The sequence below is a fragment of the Octodon degus genome, unplaced genomic scaffold (genome assembly GCF_000260255.1).
Source record: "Octodon degus isolate 3935 unplaced genomic scaffold, OctDeg1.0 scaffold00230, whole genome shotgun sequence".
In the NCBI taxonomy this organism is placed as follows: Eukaryota; Metazoa; Chordata; class Mammalia; order Rodentia; family Octodontidae; genus Octodon; species Octodon degus.
The window spans coordinates 1,394,908-1,415,697 of NW_004524806.1; the positions used below are offsets into that span (position 1 = coordinate 1,394,908).

At 39.7% G+C, this 20,790-nt stretch overlaps 1 protein-coding gene across 8 annotated transcripts in view; it reads left to right on the forward strand.

Annotated features, from left to right (window-relative positions):
• Prr14l (proline rich 14 like) overlaps window positions 1–20,790 on the forward strand; it is a 63,761-nt gene that overhangs the window by 31,743 nt on the left and 11,228 nt on the right. For 7 of the 8 annotated variants that reach the window (XM_023705838.1, XM_023705835.1, XM_023705839.1 and 4 more), the window contains 4 exons: window positions 6,133–11,308; window positions 16,957–17,028; window positions 18,118–18,289; window positions 19,193–19,299. In XM_023705838.1, the coding sequence (XP_023561606.1) occupies window positions 6,133–11,308; window positions 16,957–17,028; window positions 18,118–18,289; window positions 19,193–19,299 (5,527 nt within the window). Of the gene's footprint in view, window positions 1–6,132; window positions 11,309–11,538; window positions 11,573–16,956; window positions 17,029–18,117; window positions 18,290–19,192; window positions 19,300–20,790 lie in introns of those variants that run through there. The other variant, XM_023705842.1, reaches the window with a different exon arrangement.

Below are 20,790 nucleotides of genomic sequence, written 5' to 3' on the forward strand. Positions count from 1 at the left end.
AGTGATCCGCCTGTTCACAGCCTCCCAAGAGCTGGGATTACAGGCGTGCGCCACTATCACCAGTCTCAATTGCTGTCTCAGTGTGCCTCAGGGGTGGTGCTGGCACTGCAGGCCTAGGGATGGAACTCCTAGCCCCTGCGCCTGTTTGCAGGCACTTTAATCCACTGAGCTATTTGGCTAGCCCTACTATTTTCCCCAATTTTACAAGTAAATCTCTTCCTAACAAGGGAGTAGGACTGTGTGGCACAGTTAGAATCTCACAGTTTTAACATTTGTCCTTCAGTGGATATGTCAGAGCAGAGGTAAAGAATCTCTGGGCCCTCGGGGCCGGGGAGATGGCTCAGTAGAATAAGAGCTTTCCTGGCAAGTGCAAGGGCCTGAGTTCAATCCCCGGTTCCGCCAAAAAAGAAAAAAAAAAAAAAAAACAAGAAAGAAACATGTGGTGACACTCTGGCTAATACTTCATGTGTTGACCTGTGAGTCTAACTATCCTTCTGAGGTCATGATGTGCTAGAAACCTTGAGGTAAGTCTAAGAGGTAATATGTATTTATCCAGGGTCAATCCCTGCTAGGTCTCCAAATAGTTCACCAGGCAGGCATTTATGCTGCTGAGCTATCTCTCTGACCCCAAATGTGTTTTCTTGATGAAAATCTAATATACTTAACTACCTTAAGTGTTTGCACTGTCCATCAATGTCTTTTCTTACTTTATTTTGATAAGATTATGGTTTATCATTCTTATTTTCAAAGAAATTTGATTCATTGATTTTTGGTTGTTGTTTTATTTTAGTCTATTTCGTTAACTTCTGTGTTCTTTATTATTTCTTTTTCCTAGATTGGGGTTTGTTTGTTTTTTTAGGACCTTGGGATGAATCATTAGGTTGTTTAAGAATGCTATTTTCTGATGTAGGTACTTAATAGCTATAAACTTGCTTCTTAAAACTTTTTTTTTTTCTTTTTTTCGGAACCGGGAATTGAACTCAGGCCCTTGCGCTTACCAGGCAAGTGCTTATTCTACTGAGCCATCTCCCCAGCCCCTAAAACTATTTTCATTTTATCCCCCAAATTCTCAATGTTGTTTTTCCAATATTCTAGAAATTTAAGATTATTTTCCCTTTATATCTTTAATGACACTGATTATTTAAACGAGTATTGTTAAGCTGGGTATTTTGGTGCATACCTGTAATCCCAGCACTTGGGAGGCTGAAGCAGGAGATTCACAAGTTTGAGACCAACCTCAACCACATAGCAAGACTTTGTCTTAAATATGTTTAATTTATTTATCCATTTTAATCATTTATTTATTTATTTATTTATTTGGTACAGGGTCTCACTCTGCAGCTCAGACTCATAGTGATCCTCCTGTCTCAGCCTCCCTAGTCCTGGGATTACAGGCATGCGCCACCAAGCCTGGTTTTGGTGGCTGGCTTGGTGTGTCCAGGGTGGAGCCAGCATGGCATGAGGTACTGGGGATCAAACCCAGGTCCTTGCACTTGCCAGGCAGGGGCTTAGACCACTTAGCTATCTTTCAGCCCTATATATTATTTAATCTCCTGAGTTTTGTGTAGTTCTGTGGTTTCTTTTGCTATTAATATCTAGCTTCATTCCATTATCTAATAGGATTATTTGTAATTATTTCAGTTATTTTGTATTTATTGGCTTGCCTAAAATATCTTTTTTGCAGAAAGTTCAGTTGGCTGCTAAAGAGAATGCATACGTGTTCTACTGTTATGTGGAACACTATGCATTTATTCAAACTCCATTTACTCTATAGTGTGATATAATTTTTTTGCTTTGGTTTTTTTGGGGGGGGGTCTAGTAGTATTATTCATTTGTGAGAGCAGAGCACTGAAGTCACCTGCTATGTATTTGGATGCCTGAATTTTTATATAAAGGAGTGTGTTTGTTTGTTTTTTTCATTTATGTATTTTGCTTGTTTGTTTGTTTGCTTGGTTGTTTGGTTGGTTGGTTGGTTGGTTTTTGCGGAACCAGGGATTGAACTCAGGCCCTTGCGCTTGCCAGGGAAGCGCTTATTCCACTGAGCCTTCTCCCCGGCCCCTACATTTATGTATTTGGTACAGGGTCTCAATATGCAGCTGGGACTCATAGTGACCCTCCTGTTTTCAGCCTTCCCAGCACTAGGATTATAGGCCTGTGCCACCATGCCCAGACTCATTGGCCAGCTCAGCGTGCCCTAGGGGCAGGGGCGGTGCAGCATGTGGTACCAGGATTGAACCCCAGTCCCTGCGCTTACCAAAACAGGTGCTTTCGTCCACTGAGCTAACTTGCCAGCCCAGAAGTGTGTTCCAGAAGTGTGTTTTATAAAATTAGATGCACTAACATTTGGTATATTCAATATATTTACAATTTATATTTTTTCTTGGGGGTATTGCTTTTACCAGTATGTGGTGGCCTTTGTCTCTTCTAATTTTACTTCGAAGTCTGCCTTATCAGATATAAGTATAGCTACTCTGCTTGATTTGGGGCTCCAGGTGCTTGGAGAATCATTTCCCATACTTTCACTTTAATTTTATGTATATCTTTGCAGGTGAGGTGTGTTTCTTGTAGGCACCATATAGTTGGGTCTTAATTTTTTACCTTAACACTGAGTCATATCATCAGCCTTCTTTTATTTTGAGACAGAGTCTTATTAAGTTGCTAAGTTGCCCCAGATGGGCTATGACCAGAGTATTATATTTATTCTTTTGTTTATAAGCTCTTTTTGGTGTGTATGTGGAGGAGTACCAGGAATTGAACTCGAGACTTTGAGCTTCTCAGGCTGGAACTGCACTGCTGAGCTATATCCCTAGCCCCTATGAGTTCTTGTATAAACTTTTTGCTACTATTCTTTTTTATTATTATTGCCATCTAGGTATTCTGATACATCGATCTTGTATTCAAGTCCTGATTATCTTTCTTCTGATTCTTCTTGCCTACTGCCCAAGACTTCTAATTGAGCTTTTAGACTGACTCAGAATTTCATTTCCTGGGCTGGGGAGATAGCTCAGTAGAATAAGCTCTTTCCTGGCAAGCACAAGGGCTTAAGTTCAGTCCCCGGTTCTGCAAAAAAAAAAAAAAAGCCAACCATATATCAGCTATCAACATATCATTTAAAAATTTTTTTAAGTTCTCTATTTTATTGAGCTAGGAAAAGAAAAGGAAAATAATGTAGAATAGACTAGAGCAAAAATAGACTTGAATGATAATATTTGTATACAAGCAAAGGAAGGGTAGAGAAGGGAGATGAGAGAGGGCATGAGATGGGGAAGAAAGAACAAACAAACAAGGGGCGATAGATGGGAAATGCAGGAATATATAGGAAACTTGAATCCATTTAATGAACTAGTACAAACACAAAGTTTAAGAACCCTAAAAAACAAACTTCAATGGTCGTGACTCATCCACATGGCTGACACTGACAAAGGATCTGCAACCTGCGGTACAGGGTTACAGGATAAATCCTGAGGGTACTTGACTGACCTTATTAGATACAAAAGTTACATTTCTTGTTATATAGGTTTTGCTTTATCTTGTTCTTAACTATCCAGCAGAAAAGTATAAAAACAAGGTATATAAAGTAAAGCCATATTAATATGCTAAGCTGTGAAAGGCTCAAGTCAACAACTTCTGTGGCTAACCCACTACTATTGTGGACTTCTGGACTATGTTGGATTCTTTTTTCTTTTGGTGGGGGGGGGGGCGGAACAAGGGATTGAACTCAGTCCCTTGCGCTTGCCAGGGAAGCGCTTATTCCGCTGAGCCATCTCCCCAGCCCCTGTGTTGGATTGTTTTGCTGAATTCACGCACCTATAGTATTTAGATGCCAATGGAATACCCATTTCTGACAGGACTAAACAAAAAAAAGGGGGATACAAAGGAAGGACCATTTTGTATCTGTATATGCAGAATAGTTAGGATAGATACACAGCTACTTTCACTTAATTCAATGAGAAGAAAGATTTGTACTAATAGTATTTGGACAGGATATCTGCATCTTGTACTGTGGGTAACCACTAAGAAGATAACAATGTACAGTGTATTAATTATTGAAACTGTCCTATTAATCAGTTTTGAAATTGTCTTATTGCTATTTGTTTCTCAATAAAAAAAAAAAAAAAAAAAAAACTTCTGACATTGCCAACCCTACAGATAACCCACTACTATTATGGACTACTGGATTATATTGGATTATGTTGCTGAATTCACGCACCTACAATATTTAAATGGCAATGGAATACCCATCTCTAACAAAACTAAACAAAAAAGGGGGTACAAAGGAAGGACTATTCTGTATTTGTACATACAAAATAGTTAGCATAGATATACAACTACTTTCTCTTAATTTATTGAGAAGAAAGATTTGTACTAATAAGGTTTGGACAAGATATCATGTCTGCATCTTGTACTATGAATACTACAAAGACAACAATATGCAATGTATTAATTACTGTAACTGTTGTACTAACCTGTTTTAAAACTGTCTCACTATTGTTTGTTTCTCAATAAAATTAATTTTAAAAAAGAAACAAGCTTTGTTGTAGGGGGGGATGACAAAAAAAAAGGTAAGACCTTGTGGAAGTAAAAGCAAAAATTAACATACATGCACACAGAGCAAGGTCTGATAGTCTTTCTCATGTTAGGGCATTCATTCTGGAGTCAGTTATTTCCTCCTTGCCTTCCTCTTGGACACTGCCTGATAAGGGAGCTGTGTGTGTGTGTGTGTGTGTGTGAGAACATCTTTTCTTGTTCACAATTCCCTTTTTCCATCTGTTCAAATAGAAAAAGCCATTTAGGACAGTCTAGAGACTGAGCTTTGCCCTTCTGTGCTTGTATATACAAGTATTTGTGCAGATCTGCCTTGGTGAGACAGAATGCCTACCAACCCAATATACTTTGTATCTAATGATGGCACTGGAAAAAGGCAAGCTGTCCACCAACTCTCCTACTGGTGTGGTCTATGGACAGGGCTGACTATGGGCCAAAGCCTTTTTATCAGATGTGGTCTTGGAGGCATAGTTTGTCAATGTCTGTACTTTGCTATGTTTATTCTCAATGCCTTCCAACAGAATAGAGGGGTTTGAACATGCAGGTAGGATCTGTGCTAAGGTGAGAAGCCAGAGTGCTCTCCTTTCTATTGGTCTTTGGTATTCCTAGACTTAGAACCCCTCCCACTACAAAACCTCATGTGGCAGAGGGCTTTTCCTGTCTGTTCCCTCTTGTCTATTTCTAGCTCTTTCTCTTTCTGGCATTTTCCTCCACCTGACTGATTTTGTTTGTTGCCTCATAGCAGCTGTTACCCCTCTAAGACTTTTCCATTCTAGAGTTCAGTCTCCTCAAGCAGACTACTGGGGCATTTCCTCAAGCCCATGATTTAAATTTTTCTGTTTTACATCACCATCCTCCTGGGCCCAATCTGCTAGGGTTGGACCCATTGCCTCTTTGGAACAAAGTGACTGTTGGCATCCTGAAGATAAAAAAAATGTGGGTTTTATGTTCTCCCACACCACCTACTGAAACAGGAAGTTACCTAAGACAGCTTCCCACCTAATTCTGAGTCTTATCTGCTGCTTGTTCGACTAGGGAGGAGGGTGTTTTAAGATGACTTTCCAGCCTATCCTTATCTAAATTTGTACAGAAATGCTGAAAACTATCATTCCTGCCCCTTCTCATTGGCTGAACTCATTTCTCTTAAAGGCTATGTCTCTGTCCAATATAAGATCAGTAATCACAACAATGTAGTGAGATTTTTCTTTTACCATGAAGGGGAGTGAATTTCCCCTCTCCCGTTGAGCTACCATTCATTCAAGGTTAGTGTTTATTATTTTGTTACTTTACTTAGTTTTCTAAATACCAGTATTTCTGGGTTTCACCTGGTTGCTAGCTCATTCAAATTGTAGTCCAACACTTTCCCATAGTTCCTCTGTCTCCTCTCAGAGCTATGTGCCTGATGGTTTGGATGATTATTTTAGAGTGGCTTATGAATGCAGGTTACCTCTACTCTGCCAGCTTTTGGAGTCTCTGATTCTTTTTCTGTCAGATCTTTTTTGTTGATGCCATTGGTTGCATGATAAAATTCATGATAGAGAAATTTTTTTTTATGATTACTGATCTGGATTTATTTCTTTTGTGTAGAAGGAAATATACAGTTTGCAACTGAAATTCTACCATCATCCCCTGAAGATGTTCAAGGTATGAAGGTCAATGGGACTAAGATGGATAATAATAATGAAGGACCCAAGAATGGAAATGTGAGTAAAGATCTCTTAGCTGGGTCCAGTGAACACCCAGAAGTAGAAGAAATTACGAGCAGTGGCAAGATTTCAGAAACCAGAACATTAGTTTCTATAGAGCCTTTAAATTTTATGGATCCTGGAGTAACAAAAGCAACTCCTAAAGAAAAAGAATGTGGAGAATTACAAACTTGTCCTTGGTTGTCATTATTACCAGGGAACAGTGCCATTTCTAAAATGGACAATGGAAAAGAAGAGTTTTGTGAACTAAACCTGGACTGTGCGGCAGATGACAATCACCAACAGTTTCTTGGCCATTATAATGAAAAACACAGTTCCACATTTGACAGTTCCACAGCCACCAGAAATGTACATGCCAGGAAACCCTTAGAGGAAAATTCTGAAATCTTACATCTCATACCAGGTTTGCCTGGTCCAGAATCTAGAACAACATCCTTGTGTACTTTTGAAAGTGGTTTGCTGAAGAAATCAGAAGAAAAGACAGACAATTCCTGTTTTAATAAGGATGATCTAAGTAAGAACTTGGCTTCTGGAGAAGAAAATGAAGAACAGTCTTTGAATTCCAGGAGTGAAAGAACAGAACTCTTTTTTATTAATGCCAGACAATTAAAAAAGGATTCCAGTGATTATTCTGATGAAGCAGGAACTGTTGATTCTTCAAAAGGAAATGTCCATCATAACTGTTGCATTCAAGGCAATAACCATACAGAGAGCTCTAGTTCTTTAATGTCCCATTTTTTAACTGAAGCCATGGGAATAATGTTTAAAAAAGATGATTTGAAAATCACATTAGATACACAAGGTAAGTTGACAGACTCTGAGCACCATAAAGAAACTGTTACTAATGTGAGCCATCAAGGTGGACACCCTGAAGAAAGCAGCTTTTCCTCGGTGCAGATTGAAGAGCCAGAACAGACAAACACTTTACAGCCCCGTACATTAAATGAGATTTACAATAAAGATTCTCCCTCCTTAGTCAGCTTACAGAGAAATCTGGAAGGTGATACTCAGTTAAGTGAAACATCATGTAATGATTTTCTCTCTGCAAGAAAACTTGTTAGTTTAATACCAGAAGATCAGATAAGTTCTGTGCCTAAAGAAGTATCAAAATCCGAGAAAGATACTGTCCAGTTACCACCATCTCCGGAATTGGATTGTAGATCTGTGTCAGGAAAAGCTGTAGAGACCTCACATAATATTCCATGTTTAGATGGACAGAGAATTGCCCATGAGATGAGTAAACTTTCTCATACCAATGAACTGATTGTAAACATAGAATGTGAATGTGTTTTAAATCAAGTGTCCCTTAATTCTCAAGATCACGTGAAGTTGCCAACTGATTCCCTATTACATATAAACAGAGAAATGCCTTTAGCAGCAAGCAAAAATGCCCAGCAGAGCCAACATCCTCCATTAGGAAATGGAGCAGATGTCACTGCTGATAACCGAACCATTCCCAGTGAGACACAAGTAAAAGACATCCCTCCAGTAGGAGATACAGCTTGTGGTACCTCTTCCAACAGTCCCACTTTCAACACCACACCAGGAAGCCTAGAAAGAAAACAAGAAATGACTGATTCAGGAATAGATCTGCATTCCAGTTTCCTCTCAAGTGCAAAAGAATCAGTTGACTCTCCTAAAGAAATCTCAGTCACAGAATGTGAAAATGTTCAATCTCAGGATATCTCCAGCTGTCACTGTGTAAGAAAAAATTCAGTAGGAGAAAACTCGTGTTCTGCCTGTATTGCTTTGGGGCCCAGCAAAATCGTTCTGAAAGTCAGTGATTCTTCAGGAATAAAATGTGAAAATGCATCTCAGCATAGTGATCACCACTTCCAAGTAACAGGAGAGTTTATAAAAAGTAGCTGTATATCACAAGAGAGCAAACTTGATGGGAGAAAAATTGAAGGCAGCTATACAAAATGCATGACAAGAAATGATATGAGAACTGTTGTGTCAGACAGTGGAACTTCAAATATAGCCACTTACATCACTGGTCACATTGAATTCAGTGAGAAAGGGCTAGATAGAAAGGATCTGGATGTACCCAAAGAAACTATGTTTTGTAAATATAACATCTCTGATTATTCTACACAAAAACTAAACCAATTTGCAAACATTCCAAGTTCAGAAACATCTCCTTTTATGTTCTCCGGTTTTAAAAACATAAACCAAGCAGTTGAAACTCTTGATCAGAAGGCAAATGAAGTCCTTGACTGCCAGAGTAACCAAAACAGACTAGATCAATGTAGAAGTTGTGATAAACTAGGTAAGGAGACAGGAGATAGTGACCAGACAAAGACCTTCACAGAACATAAAGGAGAGGTAATACACAATGGAAAGGACTTAGAAGTCAGCTCAAGCAGTAATAACATAGTGTCTTATGGTGGTCCAAAGGAAGGTGATTCCACAGGAGCTGTTGAAGATATTTCTAGTTCTGAAGAGTTCGCAGATAGGATAAACACTATCTGTGCAGACCATACTAAAAAGCCTACAGAAAATGTGCTAGGTGTGAAAGTAGTATCTAGTACACTTGATTGTGGTGCATGGAAAGATAGACTGCCATTACACAAAACGTTAAGGAGTACCTCAGCTCAGAGAGATGAACTAAATGCTGGATTTATAGGAAAAACAAATCAAGACTTGGATCTCTCAAATTCTGCTAGTTCTGTAGTGGAATTTCTTGAAATAAAACCAAGTGAAGAGAAAGTGTACAAATCTTTAAAAGACTGTGAAATGGTAAAATGTCTAGACTCTTGTGCTCAAGAGATGGAGTCTGTTGCAGATCATGAACCAAATACAAAAATAATAGACAAAGTAAATGTCTCTTTAGATTATACTCATCATGAACATCAAGGTAAAGGCACGTATCTGAGAGGAACACAAGGAATGACGGAAGGATCAAAACTAGAAGAGATAAATTCTGAGAAGGAACAAACCTTTGAAATATCCTCAGAGGACTCAGTGTCTTCTAGATGTCAAGATGAGAACTCTGTTCCCTCAGGAACACTTAAATCCATTGAGATAACGCCTTTGTGTTTGTCTTCTCAAGAAAATTCAGAAACTGACCTGAACACTCTGTCTAACCCAAAGGGTGGTGAAATGCCTTGTGAAAATGTAAAGAACTGCACAGACCTGTCTAAGATGAAGACAGAAGTACCTTCTAGGGATATGAATAACCCTAGTGAAGGGTACATCGGTGTGAAAAAGAATGTTTGCAAAGCTTGCCACCCTCATGAGAATTCTACTGATAAACATTTGCCTTTGATAATGGAAACAGCAATTAAAGCAATTGAAGAAATTGAAGGACCTCAGAATGGACTTCTAGATCATTTAACTGTTAAAGAAGAACCTGAGGAGATGATTGCCAGAAAAAGAAGCAAGAGTTACCATTTGAGCAGGACTTCTCAGGCCCACTTGAAATGCCAGAGGATGCATGGTGATCCTGAAAAACTACAAAGCCAGAACATTTTGAACTGTATATTGTTGAAGAAAGAGGAACACATGTGTCAAAAAGGATGCCAGATATTGGAACAATACAGACCATCTAATATGTTGTCAAGTGAAGTGCAAACTAAGTTCCAAACAAAGGCGGATAAATATGAGTCCGCAGTGATGAAAGAAATTACCCTAGCAAAGCCAGCCAACGGCAATATTGCTGAACCATTTCAGAGGATGGAAGATGCAAAGGAGGAAAGTGTTTGTCATCCGTTAAAGAAGGACATTGAGTTGTGCACAGTTCCTTGCCTCCCTGGTGCTCCTAGGAAAGCACAAGACCCCAGTTCTACTGGGTGTGATCCAGTATGTGGTGCCTTTGTGAATACTTACCATCAGAAGGGAATGCCTCCCTTAAAAAAGCAGCCCCATCGAACATGTAAGAGAGTTCCCTGTCAGGAGCCAGTCAGCATGGGGAGGAAATTAAGTAAAATCAGAAGCTCTTCCTTTGGGAAGGGTTCCTCTAATACCATCCCCACAAAAGCACAAAGACTTCTCCTCTCATGTGCTGCATCTGCATCTGTGCTCACACCATTGGAACCCCAAACAGTATCATGCGGGAGCTTGCTTAGCCACACACCAAAGCAGAGGACTACTTCATGCCATCCTTTGAGGAACCTGAATTTTAGGAAATCTACCAAAGAATCAGCCTTATTAAGCAAGCTGTCTGTCCTTGCCTCCAAACTAGCTCCAGCCGCAAAAACCCAGAAACTCCGATATCGGCAATGTTCCTCTGCACTTCTTCCAGTGGCCAAAAGCTGCAAGCGTCTCAGATATAAAAGGCTCCTGGATGGGTTTTCATATAATGCCATGCAGCTGGATCCATATTTGGCAGCTAGTGGGTGGAATAAGAGGCCTAACAGTAAGCCCTTGGCACTTTATTCTTTCGAAGCCATCAAGATGAGCTTCGTAGATTTGAGCAACAAGATGCCATCACTGCTTTTTGGTTCTGAAATCTTCCCACTTTCCTTTCATGTGGACTTAGCCTCTAATTGCGTGACTGAGTTCTCAAGGACATTTCCTGAGCACTGTGCGCCAGCAAGGCTTGCCTTAGAAGAGGCCTCCCAGTGCCCGTCTCAACCACCCAAGTGGACTTTTTCTTTCTTTTTGTCCCATGGTTGCCCTGGGATGGCCACATTCAGGGAAGACACTGGCCTCCATAGTCAGGCATACACTCAGGCTCCTCAACAGACTCCAGCTCCTCTCCAAGACTGTGGAAGCACCTCCATAGTCCCGACCAGAGCAAACTGCTCTGTCCTTGGCCTTCACACACTTCTAGCACTTTGTTCTCCAGGATGTTACCGAATCTGGACGAAGAAACGGAGCTTCTCCAGTCACATGCCAACCATGCAGAGGTTCTTTATGGCCCAGTTTACACAAGGCTTAAAAGGGTTAAGGTCTCCAGCTTCCATAGCAAACAAGATCTTCTGTTCTCTGCCCTACTCAGTGGGCAGAGTGCTATCTATTTGGAGCCAACACGGGCCTGCCTCCTGCTCCTTCGAAATCTCTGCTCTTCATTCCATTCATAGCAAGCAGCCAGCAAGTCTGGGTACCACAAGCAGGTAAAATTTGCCCTCTGTTCTTTGCATGTTTCCTTCTTGACACTGGGGAGAGAAGAGAGCACCATTGGAAATGAGGCTCTTTAGAATCATCTTTGTATCTGCACTTGTTATTTATATTGCCAGATATCTTCTGAGAAAATGGAGTAGTGATTCTTAAGTGTAGATGCTCATATTTTTCTGCTAAATCATTTTTCCCCCACTTTATTCAAATCTTTTTTTTTTCCTTGCAGGCCTGGGAATTGAACCCAGAACCTCACAAACACTCTGCAAGTGCTATTGCACTGCCCATTTTTTTTTTTTTATTTTAAAATAGAATGTCACTAAGTTAGCCACTGTGGTGTCAAATTTGTGATCCACCTGCCTGAATGTTTGGAGTAGCTGTGATTAAAAAATATGCCCCAACAAACTATTGAAACTTTTGAATCTCTGCCTTTATCCTTTTGCCTCGACCTTGGTAATAAATAACTCAACAAGAAAATAGTGTCAATATGGCTTATAATGATGTCCATTTCACAGGTCACTATAGAGTAGCACCTAACTCAGTGTTTGGTGTGCAAAGGATACTTCATAGGATATACACTTTTTTAGCAAATGAATAAATTTTACCTGCAATATAGAGGCTTCAAAAATTGGCACTTGTTCCCAACGATTTGATTTGAAACTGTCTCATTGCTATGTTTGTCAATAAAATTATGAAAAAAAAATTGGCACTTGCATTTGAGAAGTACAAATAAAACTAAGTTTCCATATTACTCCAGTGATTTTTTTTTTTCCTCATCTTACTCCAGAAAGAATGGCTACCATAACAGTCAACAACAAATGCTGGCAAGGTTGTAGGGAAAAAGGTGGAAATGTAAACTAATATGAACACTTGTGTAAATTATTGTGGTGATTCCTCAAAATACTAAAAATACTCCATTTGATTGCACTGTACTCCTCTGCATACTTTCCCAAGTGTTAAAGACATGATATTACAGTGATATGCACATATACTTGTTTATAGCAGCATAATTCACAATAGCTAAACATTGGAAATGAGCTAAATGCCGTTCAGCAGATGAGTAAAGAAAATGTGATTCTGTTCATATACGTAGTGGTGTCTTGTACTAAGCCATAAAAACAGATAAATTTTCAGTCATTTGTAGAAAAATGGATGTATCTTAAAACCATAATGCTAAGTGAAATAAGCCAGACACAGAAGGTTAAATACCACATGATTTCTCTTATATGAGAAACTCAAAAGTATGAATTTTTTATTTAGGGTTTTTTTGTGACAGGGTCTTGCTATGTACCCCAGGCCTGTCTCAAAACTCACAGCAATCCTGCTGCCTCAGCCCCCTGAATGCTGGGATTGCAGGTGTGCACCACCATACCCAGCATTATAAATAATTTGAAGAGCAAAATAAACTGGAAGGTAGACATTTTGCAAATAGAAATGGGATTTCAGTAGGGGAAGGGAAACTAAAAAGGACTAAGGTGCATATATGTATTAGCCCCCCGCAATGAACATATTCATTTTGTATCATAAGCATGCTAATTAAAAAAAAAAAAAGCCCTTCAAGATTAAAAGAATTTGGCATTTTCATGTTTTAGTTCTAGTGTTTATGGCATATAAAGTAAAGTAGGCAGGACTTCGTATTGCTTGATAACTGAGATAACTGGAAAAAAAAAATTGCACCAGTATCATTATACCTGCTACTTGAAAATAACAGAACAGGGCCAGTGAGATAGCTCAGTGGACTAAGTGCCTGCTTAGGCAAGCACAGGGACCGGGTTCGATTCCCCAGCACCACATGCCTTGCCAGCCCTGCCCCAAGGTGCACTGAGCCAGCCGTGAAGACCGGGTGTGATGATACATGCCTTTAATCCTAGTGCTGGGGAGGCTGAAAATAGGAGGATCACTATGAGTCTGAGCTACGTAGTAAGGCCCTGTACCAAATACATTTTTAAAAAAAGAAAGAAAATAACAGACTTTGAATTTTTGAGTTAAAACTATCCATCTTAGCAGGATGTGATGGTGCACTCCTATAATCCCACCAGTCAGGATCACTGAGTTCAAAGTCAGCCTGAAATACTAGCTAATGAGACCCTGATTAAAAATAATAACAAGAAGATCTATGCCTCTTAACCTTTTGGGGGGAGGAGGCTGGGGTTATAGTTTGTCATAGAGTGTGTACTTTGCATGTACAAGGCCCTAGCTTCAGGCCCAACACCAAAGAGAGAAACAACCCATAAGAATCAGCTTTCAGAAGTAAGTAAATCTTCCTAGTTGTAATGCTTTATATGAACAGAAACTTTGTAGGTTTGGTTTTTTTAACTTTGTAGTTTTTTTTATTTGCCCTTACTATAGTTGAAAAATTAAACTAACAAAACTTAATATTCCACAATACCCTGAAAAGGGGCTTGGCATGGTTTTAGTTTGTTTTTTGCACATCTGGGCAGCTTCTTGTACAAAGTCATTCTGTGTCATTGAAAAGCTGCTGGAGGGGCTGGGGAGATGGCTCAGTAGAATAAGTGCTTCCCTGGCAAGCGCAAGGTCCTGAGTTCAATACCCAGTTCTGCAAAAAAAAAATAAATAAATTAAAAAAAAAAAAAAAAAAAAAAAAAAAAAAAAAAAAAAGAAAAAAAAAAAAAAAAGAAGAAAAGCTGCTGGGGCCTGGTGAGATAGCTCAGTGGTCTAAGCACCTGCCTGGCAAGTTCAAGGACCCGGGTTTGATCCCTGGTACCGTGTACTGCGCAGCCCCAAAACTGGACATGGTGGCACACGCCTGTAATCCTAGCACTGGGGAGGCTGAAACAGGAGAATCACTATAATTCTGAGCTGCATAGCGAGATCCTGTATCAAATAAGTAAAATAAAATTAAAAAAAAATTTTTTTTTTACAAAGCTGCTGGTAGGCAGGCATAGATATGCACACCGGTAATCTCAGCACTTTGGAGGACCAAGGCAAGAGAATCATAAGTACAAATCCAGCTGGACAATTTTGCAATGTAGCATGATCCAGTCTTTAAAAAGTTAAAACAAGGACTGGGTATGTAACAAAAACTCTGGATTCAATCCCCAGTATGAGGCAAGGGGTGTGTGTTGTACAGGTGCCTGAGTGTTTTAGCAGAGCTAAATAATAAAAGGATTTGGAAAAAACACTGTACAACTCTAAGCGTTGCTGATTGAAATGGAAAGATAAATTACTATCATAAGTACTTGGCCTTTAGAAAACAGAAAAATAATCACTTCTTATAATGCTGTCATAAATTACATTAGAATGAATCACTATTTTTTTTAAATTTTTATTTATTTATTTATTTAGTGGTACCAGGGATCGAACTCGGGACCTTGCACTTGCCAGGCAGGCACTTATGCTACTGAGCTATATCCCCGGCACCCCTGAATCAATGTTTTCAGTGATGGTATAGTGATCTTATTACCTGGTTTTTGTTGGATCTGCCTCTAAGTCTCATAATTACTCTTCGCAGTTTCTAACACAGTTTTAGACTGTGTTTTTTCTTTAAATTTATTTATTCCTGAGCCTGTTGCTCAGGAAGTTACTCATTTTACCCTGTGAAAGTATTACCTTTACCCTTATTCCTCCTCTTCTGGATTCCTACTCATTTGTGTTTTCTATTTCTGAGGTTTCTCTATGCCTTCTTTCTTATATCTAGCTTTGCATTTGATTTTGTTTAAGTCAACTAGACTACTGAGGGCTGGTGTTTAACTTTAAGAATGGCTCTAAGAATGCCTGAACTCTGACAGAATTGATAAAGATTTTTTTTTGGTGACACAGGGTCTTGCTGTGTTATCCAGGCTAACTTTGAATTCACTATGTAGGCTAGGCTGGACTCAAACTCAAAACAATCCTCTTACCTCAGCCTCCTAATTACTGGGATTACAGATGTATTCCACTATGCCCAGCTTAAATTATATTTCTGTGAGATTTTTTCTTTTAAACCTTATTCTTCAGCACTCTATATAATGCAGGTGGGAAAGGCATCTTTTGTGTGTTATTTATCAGTGCTAAGATGGAGTCTCATGACAGCTGTGGAAGCTGGTAGGGTTTTCCACTGCACTAGATGCTAAGACCAAGATCTCCTGATTTGGTCAGCTTTTTATGCAGTATTCCATTATGCCTCAGATGAGTTTTGTCAATATTGACTTTTGTCAGTGTATCTTCAGGGAAACCTGAGTTGGTACTAGACATTGTTCAAGCCAAATCATCTCTTTGTCTTAGCTGTTACATTCTGTGGAGCAAGGTGTGGTAACATACCTGTAACCTGAACATTGTGGCAGCTGAGGCAGAAGGACCACTGCAAATGCAAGGCCAACCTGGACTACAAAGTGAATTCAGGGGGCCAGGGAGATGGCTCAGTGGAATAAGCGCTTCCCTGACAAGCACAAGGGCCTGAGTTCAATCCCTGGTTCCGCCAAAAAAAATAAAGTAAAGTGAATTCAGGGCCAGGCTGAACTACATAGTCTCAAAAAGACAACAAAACAAAACAAAAAATTCTTTGGAATCCTGTGCCATATAGAATATAATGCTGGTTTTACCTTGAAAAACCAAAAATCTCAATAAAATTGTGTATGAGCTCATATATAGGTGATTAGTACTCTTGTTTCAGCTATGGATATGAAATTTAATTATAAAGGAATTGGCTCTTTTTTCTAAGGAATTGACTCAACAGTTTTAATCTAGATAGCTATTTTTATGTACAGTTTGGCTTTAAAGAAAATGTTTCTGCACAGTATTTTGTGAGATTATATAAAATGGCGATTTTTACTTCAAAACAATACAGTGTTCAATAATGCAAAGCCTAATCAGATATGGTGACATACACCTATAATCCCCTCACTTAAGAAGCTGAGGCAGAAGCAGATTTGCTACGAGCAGAAATTACATAGTAAGACCCTGTCTCAAAAAAACCAATAATAGGCCGGGGAGATAGCTCAGTAGACTAAGTGCTTGCCTGGCAAGCACAGGGTCCTGAGTTCAATCCCCGGTACCGCAAAAAAAAAAAAAATAATAATAATAATAATATGCTGCTGATGATGTAAGGGTCTTTTTAATTTAAGGTCTTCAAGTGGTTGGGGAGATAGCTTAGTGGCATAAGTACCTGCCTGGCAAGAACAAGGTCCTAAGTTCGATCTCTAGTACCACAAAAAAAAAAAAAAAAAAAAAAAAACTTCAGTGTACATATTCAGCAACTTTATTAAATGGCATAAGGCCTCATCTTTTTTCTTACTGTCTTATTTCTCTCTCGCATCTCTTTTCATTTAAATTAGGAAGTAATCATCCAGGCATGGTGGCACACACTTACAATCCCCAGCACTCAGGAGGCTGGGACAGGAAGATTGCTGTGACTTCAAGGCCAGCCTACACTCTGTATTGAGACTCTGTCTCAAAAAACTAGTAACAATTAAGAAATAATCTTCCTGATAGCATACTTCCATTCTAGTGATGGACACATAAGCATATGTCCCATAGTTAGGAGGTTCTCATCCTTTCTGGAATTCTGTATCATGTGCTAATAATACCCAGAGTAGCATCGGAACCTTTCCTGTCATCTCACCATCATAACTGCTTTTGTTGGGTTCAGTCCCTAACACCACAAAAAAAAAACCCAAACAACTGCTTTTATACTTTTGCTTTCCCTTAGCCACACCTTGTTACCATATGTGCCTCTTCCGGGCTTGGAAGTTACATATAGAAGCAGTGGCGGTCAGATAAGGTAAGCCCTGGGCACAGGAGGGCTCAAAGGGGGTGGGTGTTAAGAGCACAAGGGCATGCTCTGGTGTTCACAGATGGTGTGGGTGGGCTTGCACAGCTCTGGCTTTCTGTCCCTCTAAACCTGATCTGTATTGCTCACATCTCTGAGGATTAGATATGGTGGTTTGTTTGTTTTAGTTTATGTATCTGGTACAGGGTCTCACCACGCAGCTCAGACTCATAGTGATCCTCCTGTTTTTAACCTCCCCAGCCCTGGGATTACAGGCATGTGGCACCACGCCCAGACTTGGTTGCCAGCTCAGCATGCCCAGGGGTGGGGCTGGTGCAGCTTGCAGTACCAGGGATCAAACCCTGGTCCCTGCACTTGCCTAAGCAGGTGCTTAGTCCACTAAGCTGGCTTACGGCCCTGGCTATCTTGTGGTATTACAAGTAGGGACTAGAGATGTAGTCATTTGAAAAGTATTAGTTTTTTGTACTAGAACACCACTGTTAAACTATTTTATGTCTTAGTGTGGGTATGGTGGTGCATGCCTGTAAACCAGCACTGGGGAGGTTGAAAACAGGAAGATCACTATGAGTCCAAGCTGCCTAGTGAGATTCTGCACAAAATTTAAAAAAAAAATTCATGTCTTGCCACTTACTGAGCTTTAGTCATCTGAGCACTGTTCATTTGTTCAGTTCACCAAACATCCACTTCCTTCAAAACTTGTTCATTTTTGCATTTTTCCTTATAAAACTTCTTTATATTGGGCTGGGGAGATGACTCAGTAGAATAAGTGCTTCCCCGGCAAGCGCAACGGCCCGAGTTCAATCCCCAGTTCTGCAAAAGAAAAAAACTTCTTTATATCAATGAAATGAAATGACTACATTCTTATAATTTTTAACATATATGGACCCAGGATATATCCAGAAATTACTAAACCCCACCCCCCAAAAAAAAGGAAATGACTAGTAAACAGGTTGATTCAAGATACCCTTCCTAGAAATAAAAGACATCTTTGCCTCTAGTCCATATGGTAAACAGATGAATGTGCTACAGGTAGAAAGCAAAGCCTTCTCATGTTGTCTTCCCTTTTCTCCATGACCCTAGACTGGAGCCTGCATTCCCTACCTTGGTACCAAAGCCTTGCTTAGTAACAGAACCAGCTGTCAACAAGCTCCTGTGTTCAGCTTCTGAGTTCCAAGTTCCTGGGTTTGATGAACTGAATGGTGTGACAACAGCATGTCCCCGACCACAGAGCAGCCCTCCAGAACAGAAAGAGGTAAATGTGAAATACTGTGTCAGTGCAGTCAGATGACAGTGGCATTGATGTTTCCATCATTGACTTGTATCACAGGTTAGATACAGGCTGCCCCAAGTCTCTGTTGACTACCTTTAGCATCAGCTCAGTACTGAAACATACTAAGCTAGAAGCTTTTTTGTATAATCAATAAAGAATACATTGGATTTCTTATTTTTTTAGTTTGTTTTTAGGGACAGTATCTCACTGTTGAACTCCTGGGACCAAGATCCTTCTGTGTTGGCCTCCCACACAGCTGGGAGTATAGGTAGATGGCACCATGTCCACCTGAATTTTTTTTTTTTTTTTTTTTTTTTTCTCGGAACCGGGGATTGAACTCAGGCCCTTGCACTTGCCAGGGAAGCACTTATTCCACTGAGCCATCTCCCCGGCAGCACCTGAAATTTTTAATCTGAATTATTTTCCGTATCTTTTTTTTCTTGGTGACAGCATTTAACAATGTTTATAGACACATGGACCAAAGAGCAGCTTTGTGCATTCAAAGAAGATGAGTGAAGAATAGTATTCTTCAGTTTTGCAACATCTGCTTTCTCCCCAAGTTACAGACTTTCATATTAATGATACCAATATCTGAACTAAATGTAATCCTCTTTCAGTAATACGGAGTTGCCAGAAGCAGGGGTAAGAGGGAGAGCTCTCTTAGAGCTGTGTGTTAGTTGATGAAACTGATGTGCTGCCAGCTGTGCCAAGAGCACTGCTAAAACAACAACAGAAGAAACACATCCCTGTCTTACAGGGCTGGGAGTCAGACCCATATTTATTAGAACTCTGTGAACTTAGAAAGCAATGTCTGGAGTGTGAAGAGAGACTCAATTTATCATGTCTCATACCTTGACCATCTTTCTTTTTAACCCTTAAAAACAGGCCGAGCCAGAGAAGAGGCCAAAGAAAGTCTCACAGATTCGCATCCGGAAAACCATTCCTAAACCAGATCCTAATCTTACTCCAATGGGCCTTCCTCGCCCCAAAAGGTGAGCACCTCCTCTAATATAAACTAGGTGCTCTTATTTGAAAAATCATTAGGTAAAATACAGTTGCCTTTTTAAAATGTTCAAAGTAAAAAGAATAAATACATACTGTGAGACATTTACTGTACTTTCAGGAATTTATCCTAATCAAGTGATCAGGTGGCTAGATATTTATATGCGCAAAGTTACCTTAATGCATTCTTAGTAATTTTTATTGCATTTACTATGCCTGGTAAATGCTTGTATTTCTTCAAATGTACCCGTTATTTAATAGTGCTGGAAAGTGGGTACTATTATCCTCCCTGGTTTTAGGTGAGGATATTGAGACTCAGCACTGTAGACACTTGTGGCAGGTCCTAAATGTCAGTGATAGCACATGTGGGTTTTGTCCATCATAGGCTTACCCAGTCACAGAGACCAAACTGAACACTAAACTAGTAAAGGGCCTGAATTTCATGCATTTCGTTTTTTTAAAGGTCTATGAGCTTAAGTTTTGGGGGCTAGATTTCTCTCAATTCTTACCAGCAAAAGGAAGCCTAACAATACTCTTTTATAACACACACAAAGTTATTTAACCTTCCTGAATTTTAGGAACTTGTTTATAAAATAAGAATAAAAATTCCTAACATGACTTATGTACAGTCTAATTGAGAAAAAATCCTTACTGTATCTATTTTAGTGCTTCACACAAAGTTAATGCAGTGGCTAATGATGACTTTTTTCCCATACTTAGTATGTTAGTTTTATTTTATAAATTTTTTTGTTCTTTGCTTTGGTTCAGGGGCTCAAATCCATGGCCTTACGCAGCACTACTACTGAGTTGTTCCGAATCCCTTAAAATTTTTTCATTGAACTTCCAATAAGTCGTGTGTGTGTGTGTGTGTGTGTGTGTGTGTGTGTGCGTGCGTGTGTGTGGTACCAGAGATTGAACTCAGGACTTTGGGCTTGCCAGACAGGCATTTATGCCACTGAGCTATCTCCCCAGCCCATCCTATAAGACTTTTCTAGAGAATTTTTAAAAATATTTCAGATATCCTTCCTTATTACTAGAATGAAATTGGATTCTGAGTTATGTTGTCTTGATTTTGTATATCTCAAAAACTTTGTTTATGTAAAATAAGAGTGAGAGTACAAATAGGTTTTTCTTTTTGTTCTGTTGGTTGTATTACAGATTAAATCCAGGAGCTTGTTAGGCAAGCCTTCCACCAGGGAGCTCCATCCCTTGTCCTTTTCCTTGAGAGACAAAGTCTCACTGTGAAGTTCAGGTTGGCCTTAAACTCACCGTTTAGCCCGTGTGGGCCTCAAACTCATGGTGATCCTCTTGTCTTGGTCTCCCCAGTGCTGGAATAAGGAATTTTTTTTTTTTTTTTCTCCTTGAATGCCTTCAGGGCACTTTGGCATGGCTGGAGTGTTGTGGGGATCGAACTACAGCAAACTGAGGCTGCCAGCATTGTGGAAGCAGCCACTTAAAGAACTGAGCTAGGGCTGGGCCCC